Raw genomic sequence first — 10,683 nt, 5'->3', positions numbered from 1 at the left:
GCTCTCACCGGACCTTGTAGCCCCTCATTGTCTGGTCAGAGGGGGGGTCACAGCTTGCACAGGACCTTGTAGCCCCTCATTGTCTGGTCAGTGGGGGGGTCTCAGATCTCACAGGACCTTGTAGCCCCTCATTGTCTGGTCAGAGGGGGGGGTCTCAGCTCTCACAGGACCTTGTAGCCCCTCATTGTCTGGTCAAAGGGGGGGGTCACAGCTCGCACAGGACCTTGTAGCCCCTCATTGTCTGGTCAGTGGGGGGGTCTCAGCTCTCACAGGACCGTGTAGCCCCTCATTGTCTGGTCAGTGGGGGGTCTCATCTCTCACAGGACCCCACAGGGCAGGAAAGAGGAGGTCACAGGGATCATATAAGCTGAAAACTTATAATCCTCTCCCTCTCGTCTAGCACCTATAGAGGGGCCCGGGTGGTCTGAAGGGTGGGGGGCTCCTGCAGCAGGACAGGAATCACATCTACTGCGTCTTTCCGCCATCTTGTGGCTGATGCACATACTGCAGATATGATAGCGCCAGACATGAAGACATTTAAGGGGTCATCACCATCAGCGACCCCCGGCCTAGCTCCACATCTAAGCCGTGACACTAAGACTCAATAAGATCAAGCGGCCACTTCCAGTGTGGGACCCCCAGATTCAGGACGAGGGGGCTTCACAGGTGACACAGATCCTGTCCTGTAAGAGTAAACTAAGGTGGAGAAGACCTTTAAGCCACCATTGGAGGTCCTACAGAGGACACAACATCTCACAACAAGTTTATATTTTATTTTGTCTAATATCGAGTCCAGGACTTCCCATAAAAAACCCCAATAACTTCCCCCGGTCCTTCCACTTTACCCCTACTATACACTTATATTATAGTAACCCAGGTCTTCTAGTCCAATTCAAGAATGGGCTGGCACCTAAAATACCCAAAGGCCATCCTCAACAGGGGACGGGACAGAAACGGGCTCAGTACAAGATGCAACTCCAAAAATTACTGGACAGGACTCGAAAATCTTCAAAAATAATTCAAAAATATCATCTACAACTGGGGGTGTAACTCAAAAATACTGTCCATAGTGGGGGGGGGGGGGCAGAGTCAGACTAAGGATCCTTGGGATCCCGAGAGAGAACCTTTAGGAAACCTTATGAAATAGACCCTAGTGGGTTGTCCTGATGGATCTCTGGGGTCTAGTTTTGGGTTAGAGCCTGAGCCCACTGGACAATCCTCTAGTACAATGGTGGACCATCAGTGACTATAGGGCTATTTGGCCTCTTGACATACTGACCAGGAATGGGGCCAAAAATTCCAGCTAGGTGGAAACCCTACTCCTAAACCATATAAGATAAAAATAATGTAAAATTCCTGCAGTCCACGATCTGATAATCAAAAAATGTTAGAAGCCAAGACGTAGAAGAACTTCTTCACAAGATCTGGAGGAGGTATCTCATGAGGTCCAAGGTGCTTCTCCTGAATGCCGAACCAAAGTGGTTCCAGTTATTCAGGGAGTGGAAGAGCTGGTAGAGGGGTTGTCGCAGCTCAAAACCAGGGGATTTGGGGATTTTTCTATGATAGGCCTCATAAAATTCACCGCAGCGATCTCCAAACATGTCACCGATGGACAACTCATATTCCGAGTGGCCGTAGAAAGAGCCAGGGTCGAAGAGAACGGGTCCACGGTCATCCTCTCCAACATTGGCTTCCCATAGATCCCCGTGTAGGAGGGCTGGAACGATTGTGGTGTCTCTGAAGGCATTGGGGACCTTACGCTGTGAAGAATGGAGACAACACAATGGTTAGAGCATCACTGAAAGATTATCTGAGATTATCCAGACTGTTTCACTACTGGGATCTCCTGTGATCAGCGGTGATCAAAGAAGGACCAGGCCACAAGTGATCAATTCCTCTACACTGACACCTCAGGACAAATGGGGAATTGCAAGTTGTCCATGGAGTCAATGGGGCAGATTTACTTACCTGGTCCATTCGCGATCCAGCGGCGCGTTCTCTGCTCTGGATTCGGGTCCGGCCGGGATTTATGAAGGTAGTTCCTCCGACGTCCACCAGGTGGCGCTGCTGCGCTGAAAGTCATCTCATCGCGCTGGAATGCACCGAGCTGGTCAGGTGAAGGTAAGCGCTCCCCAAGCGACACTTTTTCGGTTTTTAAATGCAGTGGTTTTTCCGAATACATCGGGTTTTCGTTCGGCCACGCCCCCGATCTCCGTCGCGCGCATCCCGGCGCCGATGCGCCACAATCCGATCGCGTGCGCCACAATCCCGGGGCAATTCAGGTACAATCGGCGCAAATCGAAAATATTCGGGTAACATGTCGGGAAAACGCGAATCGGGCCCTTAGTGAATGACCCCCAATGGGTTTTCTGTATAAAACATGGGTGTATCAGGTCCCCCAGGGTGACAGACCCTCTGGGAACTGTAAGAAAGGGGGATAGGGGTCAACTATTATAACTTTTATATGGGATGTGGCCCCTTTACTATAGGTGCAGTACACACCTCCGCCATACCTGCAGCTCAGACCACAGTCCCAGCAATGTCCGGTCCCCATAGTCCCTCTCGATCATCCTGATCTGTGGCTGCAGACGCTGAGACGTATAGAAGGTCACCCAGTCCTCCTGCCATGCGTTCTCCTGCAATAGGACGTATCCGTATCAATCCCCCACAATTACTGTGGCCTCCAATGGCTTGTTACACCCAGACTGTTGCCTGTCAGCGTAACACTGACAGCCACGGCCCAGTGAAATATTTCAGCCTTGCACTGTATTACATAGATAAAGATTAATTACTACTCCCCTCAACTAAAAAAAATAATGAAAATTAAAAGTTAAATCAATAAAAAATGCAGGATTAGATTTTTCCCAATAAAATGCTTAATCATGTCAAAAAATAATAAAAAAAAAAAAAAACATATAGGGGCTCATTTACTAAGGGTCCGAACGGCGCACTTTCGTCGGGTTTCCCAAATATTTCCGATTTGCGCGGAATTGCCCCGATATTTTGGCGCATCGACAGCGGCTTTCACGCGACAGAAATCGGGTGGCGTGGCCGTTGGAAAACCCGACGGATTCTGAAAAACCGCGGAATTAAAAAAAAATTGTGTCGCAAGATCAGCACTTACAAGCAGCGGGAAGAAGAAGGTGAACTCCGGCGGACCTTGGCGCAGCAGCGACACCTGGTGGACATCGGGCGCACAATCTTGCGGCAAACCTGAATCCTCGTCGGACAACGCGCCGCGGGATCACGTCAGGACCGGTGTCAAATAAAAAATAAATTTATACTTATAACAAAAAAAAACAAAATGCTCTTGCAAAAAACAAGCCCGCGTGCAGATCCCTCACATAAACCTACAAATATTTGGGATCGTCCTATCCGTAGAAACCACAGAGTAAAGGGAACATGGTTTCATCTATGCGGAACAAATGATGAAGAATTAAAATGCTAAAAAAACATTGAGGGTCCCATAAAAAACGTGAATAATCCTTCAAAAAACAAGTCCGAGTAAAACTGTGTCCAAAACAATAAAGCGGAGGCCAGTGGTGAGAAGGTTCACAGAAATGGTGCAAAGTGGTTACATTGCAGCAGAACCTCAGCTGTGAGATCCATGGGTTTTCAGACTGATAATTCATCATCTTCTTAATAACATTATGGGAGACTCCCGCTCCGTCTGCTCACCTGTGGGATGTATCCGCAGCAGGTCGTGGTGTGAAACCCAAAATTCTCCACCGCTCCCGGACTTTCAGGATATTTTCCTGTAAAAAAATAGAATTGTCTGTACATGGAGGCAGATCTCCTGGCACCCCCTGCCTGTTCAGTGTCTGCTGGGATTCCATATCTTCTCACCTATGATCCCCACGGTTTTCTGCATTTTTGATTGCATTAACCCATTGTAGGCATGGAGATCTCCCAGCTGCTCCCCCAGTCTCCTGGCAAACCTAAAAAAAAGATATCCATCAATAAAATCCATCATCCACACATCTCCATGTGATGACACCGAGATTACCTTCTAATAGGTCTCAACTCCAAGTACTTCATAACAAGTACAGCGCCACCCGCAGGAAGCTCAGCCAAGGTGATAGGACGGGGCACACGCACAGTGCAGGTCCTTCTGATCGCCTCCAAACTAGAAATCTCCCCACCGAACATAGTCACTGCCTGCAATGGAGGAGGAAGACAAATCATAATGAAATACTGCCCCCTATGTATAGGAATATAACTACTATAATACTGACCCCTATGTACAGGAATATAACTACTATAATACTGCCCCCTATGTACAAGAATATAACTACTATAATACTGCCCCCTATGTACAGGAATATAACTACTATAATACAGCCCCCTATGTACAGGAATATAACTACTATAATACTGCCCCCTATGTACAAGAATATAACTACTATAATACTGCCCCCTATGTACAGGAATATAACTACTATAATACTGCCCCCTATGTACAGGAATATAACTACTATAATACTGCCTCCTATGTACAAGAATATAACTACTATAATACTGCCCCCTATATACAGGAATATAACTACTATAATACTGCCCCCTATATACAGGAATATAACTACTATAATACTGCCCCCTATGTACAGGAATATAACTACTATAATACTGCCCCCTATGTACAAGAATATAACTACTATAATACTGCCCCCTATGTACAGGAATATAACTACTATAATACTGCCCCCTATGTACAAGAATATAACTACTATAATACTGCCCCCTATGTACAGGAATATAACTACTATAATACTGCGTCCTATGTACAGGGATATAACTACTATAATACTGCCCCCTATGTACAAGAATATAACTACTATAATACTGCCCCCCTATGTACAGGAATATAACTACTATAATACTGCCCCCTATGTACAGGAATATAACTACTATAATACTGCCCCCTATGTACAGGTATACAACTACTATAATACTGCCCCCTATGCACAGGTATATAACTACTATAATACTGCCCCCTATGTACAGGAATATAACTACTATAATACTGCCCCCTATGTACAGGAATATAACTACTATAATACTGCCCCCTATGTACAGGAATATAACTACTATAATACTGCCCCCTATGTACAGGAATATAACTACTATAATACTGCCCCCTATGTACAAGAATATAACTAGTATAATACTGCCCCCTATGTACAAGAATATAACTACTATATTACCGCCCCCTATGTACAAGAATATAACTACTGTAATACTGCCCCCTATGTACAGGAATATAACTACTATAATACTGCCCCCTATGTACAGGAATATAACTACTATAATACTGCCCCCTATGTACAGGAATATAACTACTATAATACTGCCCCCTATGTACAGGAATATAACTACTATAATACTGCCCCTATGTACAGGAATATAACTACTATAATACTGCCCCCTATGTACAGGAATATAACTTCTATAATACTGCCCCCTATGTACAGGTATATAACTACTATAATACTGCCCCCTATGTACAAGAATATAACTACTATAATACTGCCCCCTATGTACAAGAATATAACTACTATAATACTGCCCCCTATGTACAGGAATATAACTACTATAATACTGCCCCCTATGTACAGGAATATAACTACTATAATACTGCCCCCTATGTACAGGAATATAACTACTATAATACTGCCCCATAATTACAGGAATATAACTACTATAATACTGCCCCCTATGTACAGGAATATAACTACTATAATACCGCCCCCTATGTACAGGAATATAACTACTATAATACTGTACCCTATGTACAGGAATATAACTACTATAATACTGCCTCCTATGTACAAGAATATAACTACTATAATACTGCCCCCTATGTACAAGAATATAACTACTATAATATTGCCCCCTATGTACAGGAATATAACTACTATAATACTGCCCCCATGTACATGAATATAACTACTATAATACTGCCCCCTATGTACAGGAATATAACTACTATAATACTGCCTCCTATGTACAAGAATATAACTACTATAATACTGCCTCCTATGTACAAGAATATAACTACTATAATACTGCTCCTATGTACAGGAATATAACTACTATAATACTGCCCCCTATGTACAAGAATATAACTACTATAATACTGCCCCCTATGTACAAGAATATAACTACTATAATACTGCCCCCTATATACAAGAATATACCTACTATAATACTGCCCCCTATATACAGGAATATAACTACTATAATACTGCCCCCTATGTACAGGAATATAACTACTATAATACTGCCCCCTATGTACCGGAATATAACTACTACAATATAACTACTATAATACTGCCCCCTATGTACAGGAATATAACTACTATAATACTGCCCCCTATGTACCGGAATATAACTACTATAATACTGCCCCCTATGTACAAGAATATAACTACTATAATACTGCCCCCTATATACAGGAATATAACTACTATAATACTGCTCCCTATGTACAGGAATATAACTACTATAATACCGCCCCCTATGTACATGAATATAACTACTATAATACTGCCCCCTATGTACATGAATATAACTACTATAATACTGCCCCCTATGTACAGGAATATAACTACTATAATACTGCTCCCTATGTACAGGAATATAACTACTATAATATCGCCCCCCTATGTACAAGAATATAACTACTATAATACTGCCCCCTATGTACAGGAATATAACTACTATAATACTGCCCCCTATGTACAGGAATATAACTACTATAATACTGCCCCCTATGTGCAAGAATATAACTACTATAATACTGCCCCCTATATACAGGAATATAACTACTATAATACTGCCCCCTATGTACAGGAATATAACTACTATAATACTGCCCCCTATGTACCGGAATATAACTACTATAATATAACTACTATAATACTGCCCCCTATGTACAGGAATATAACTACTATAATACTGCCCCCTATGTACCGGAATATAACTACTATAATACTGCCCCTATGTACAAGAATATAATTACTATAATACTGCCCCCTATGTACAGGAATATAACTACTATAATACTGCCCCCTATATACAGGGATATAACTACTATAATACTGCCTCCTATGTACAGGAATATAACTACTATAATACTGCCCCCTATGTACCGGAATATAACTACTATAATACTGCCTCCTATGTACAAGAATATAACTACTATAATACTGCCTCCTATGTACAAGAATATAACTACTATAATACTGCCCCTATGTACAGGAATATAACTACTATAATACTGCCCCCTATGTACAAGAATATAACTACTATAATACTGCCCCCTATGTACAAGAATATAACTACTATAATACTGCCCCCTATATACAAGAATATAACTACTATAATACTGCCCCCTATATACAGGAATATAACTACTATAATACTGCCCCCTATGTACAGGAATATAACTACTATAATACTGCCCCCTATGTACCGGAATATAACTACTACAATATAACTACTATAATACTGCCCCCTATGTACAGGAATATAACTACTATAATACTGCCCCCTATGTACCGGAATATAACTACTATAATACTGCCCCCTATGTACAAGAATATAACTACTATAATACTGCCCCCTATATACAGGAATATAACTACTATAATACTGCTCCCTATGTACAGGAATATAACTACTATAATACCGCCCCCTATGTACATGAATATAACTACTATAATACTGCCCCCTATGTACATGAATATAACTACTATAATACTGCCCCCTATGTACAGGAATATAACTACTATAATACTGCCCCCTATATACAGGGATATAACTACTATAATACTGTCTCCTATGTACAGGAATATAACTACTATAATACTGCCCCCTATGTACCGGAATATAACTACTATAATACTGCCCCCTATGTACAGGAATATAACTACTATAATACTGCCCCCTATGTACAGGAATATAACTACTATAATACTGCCCCCTATGTACAAGAATATAATTACTATAATACTGCCCCCTATGTACAGGAATATAACTACTATAACACTGCCCCCTATGTACAAGAATATAACTACTATAATACCGCCCCCTATGTACATGAATATAACTACTATAATACTGCCCCCTATGTACAGGAATATAACTACTATAATACTGCCCCTATGTACAAGAATATAACTACTATAATACTGCCCCCTATATACAGGAATATAACTACTATAATACTGCCCCCTATGTACAGGAATATAACTACTATAATACCGCCCCCTATGTACATGAATATAACTACTATAATACTGCCCCCTATGTACAGGAATATAACTACTATAATACTGCCCCTATGTACAGGAATATAACTACTATAATACTGCCCCCTATGTACAGGAATATAACTACTATAATACTGCCCCCTATGTACAGGAATATAACTACTATAATACTGCCCCCTATGTACAGGAATATAACTACTATAATACTGCTCCCTATGTACAGGAATATAACTACTATAATACTGCCCCCTATGTACAAGAATATAACTACTATAATACTGCCCCCTATGTACAGGAATATAACTACTATAATACTGCCCCCTATATACAGGGATATAACTACTATAATACTGCCTCCTATGTACAGGAATGTAACTACTATAATACTGCCCCCTATGTACCGGAATATAACTACTATAATACTGCCCCCTATGTACAAGAATATAATTACTATAATACTGCCCCCTATGTACAGGAATATAACTACTATAACACTGCCCCCTATGTACAAGAATATAACTACTATAATACTGCCCCTATGTACAAGAATATAACTACTATAATACTGCCCCCTATATACAGGAATATAACTACTATAATACTGCCCCCTATGTACAGGAATATAACTACTATAATACCGCCCCCTATATACAGGAATATAACTACTATAATACTGCCCCCTATGTACAGGAATATAACTACTATAATACTGCCCCTATGTACATGAATATAACTACTATAATACTGCCCCCTATGTACAGGAATATAACTACTATAATACTGCCCCTATGTACAGGAATATAACTACTATAATACTGCCCCCTATGTACAGGAATATAACTACTATAATACTGCCCCCTATGTACAGGAATATAACTACTATAATACTGCCCCCTATGTACAGGAATATAACTACTATAATACTGCTCCCTATGTACAGGAATATAACTACTATAATACTGCCCCCTATGTACAAGAATATAACTACTATAATACTGCCCCCTATGTACAGGAATACAACTACTATAATACTGCCCCCTATGTACAGGAATATAATTACTATAATACTGCCCCCTATGTACAGGAATATAACTACTATAATACTGCCCCCTATGTACAGGAATATAACTACTATAATACTGCCCCCTATGTACAGGAATATAACTACTATAATACTGCCCCCTATGTACAGGAATATAACTACTATAATACTGCCCCCTATGTACAGGAATATAACTACTATAATACTGCCCCCTATGTACAAGAATATAACTACTATAATACTGCCCCCTATGTACAGGAATATAACTACTATAATACTGCCCCCTATGTACAGGAATATAACTGCTATAATACTGCCCCCTATGTACAGGAATATAACTACTATAATACTGCTCCTGTGATATACAGAATATTTTGGGACTTTCCCACCTTCTCTCCATGATTCCACTTCACAAACACTCTTCCTTGATCCGTGTCGTACTTCCGGGCTTGGCTGATACATCCGCCCTCTATGTGTCCACATGGGGTGAGGATGGATGTTCTGAGAACTTTCCTCAGCTGCTCCTCCAGTCCTTGGTGGCTTTTGGGGTCCATGCGAAACTTAAATGCTCCTGGAGTGTTTATCTGTTTCTCTGCTCGGGAAGAGTTCATTAATAAATCCAAAAATAAATTCTGCTCCTCCTGTGCAGATTTTAATACATGAAATAGATATGATTTCTAATCCACTGATGTGACAAGATACCTATTTATACAACCCTAATATATCCAAAGGTACCGACAATTCAAATACAGGCTCAGAGAATGCTGGAGGAGTGCAGCTCTGGAGTATAATACAGGATGTAACTCAGGATCAGTACAGGATAAGTAATGTCATGTATGTACACAGTGACTGCACCAGCAGCAGAATAGTGAGTGCAGCTCTGGGGTATAATACAGGATGTAACTCAGGATCAGTACAGGATAAGTAATGTCATGTATGTACACAGTGACTGCACCAGCAGCAGAATAGTGAGTGCAGCTCTGGGGTATAATACAGGATGTAACTCAGGATCAGTACAGGATAAGTAATGTCATGTATGTACACAGTGACTGCACCAGCAGCAGAATAGTGAGTGCAGCTCTGGGGTATAATACAGGATGTAACTCAGGATCAGTACAGGATAAGTAATGTCATGTATGTACACAGTGACTGCACCAGCAGCAGAATAGTGAGTGCAGCTCTGGGGTATAATACAGGATGTAACTCAGGATCAGTACAGGATAAGTAATGGCATGTATGTACACAGTGACTGCACCAGCAGCAGAATAGTGAGTGCAGCTCTGGAGTATAATACAGGATGTAACTCAGGATCAGTACAGGATAAGTAATGTCATGTATGTACACAGTGACTGCACCAGCAGCAGAATA

The 10,683-nt window shown here is 41.1% G+C and overlaps 1 protein-coding gene across 2 annotated transcripts; it reads right to left on the bottom strand.

Annotated features, from left to right (window-relative positions):
• Positions 1–821: 821 nt before the first annotated feature.
• LOC140066200 (ketosamine-3-kinase-like) lies at positions 822–9,901 on the bottom strand. Of its 2 annotated transcripts, XM_072113732.1 has the most exons (6): positions 9,705–9,901; positions 4,007–4,158; positions 3,847–3,938; positions 3,679–3,755; positions 2,514–2,636; positions 822–1,760 (listed from the first exon to the last, which is right to left on the bottom strand). In XM_072113732.1, exons 1-6 carry the CDS (start codon positions 9,867–9,869, stop codon positions 1,416–1,418), a joined length of 954 nt encoding a protein of 317 aa, XP_071969833.1. In that variant the 5' UTR covers positions 9,870–9,901; the 3' UTR covers positions 822–1,415. The 2 variants fall into 2 exon arrangements, with proteins under 2 accessions (XP_071969833.1, XP_071969834.1); XM_072113733.1 differs by lacking the exon at positions 2,514–2,636.
• Between the last annotated feature and the right edge of the window lie 782 nt (positions 9,902–10,683).

This window comes from Engystomops pustulosus, chromosome 6 (assembly GCF_040894005.1).
Source record: "Engystomops pustulosus chromosome 6, aEngPut4.maternal, whole genome shotgun sequence".
Taxonomy (NCBI): Eukaryota; Metazoa; Chordata; class Amphibia; order Anura; family Leptodactylidae; genus Engystomops; species Engystomops pustulosus.
This window is presented reverse-complemented; position numbering and strand designations above follow the sequence as displayed.

Coding starts and splice junctions, on each gene's coding strand:
- LOC140066200 (XM_072113732.1), bottom strand. CDS start 9,869: ATGGACCCCAAAAGCCACCAAGGACTGGAGGAGCAGCTGAGGAAAGTT. Junction 3,756..3,846: donor GAAAACCGTGGGGATCATAG/GTGAGAAGATAT, acceptor ATTTTTTTACAG/GAAAATATCCTGAAAGTCCG. Junction 2,637..3,678: donor GCTGCGGATACATCCCACAG/GTGAGCAGACGG, acceptor GTCCTATTGCAG/GAGAACGCATGGCAGGAGGA.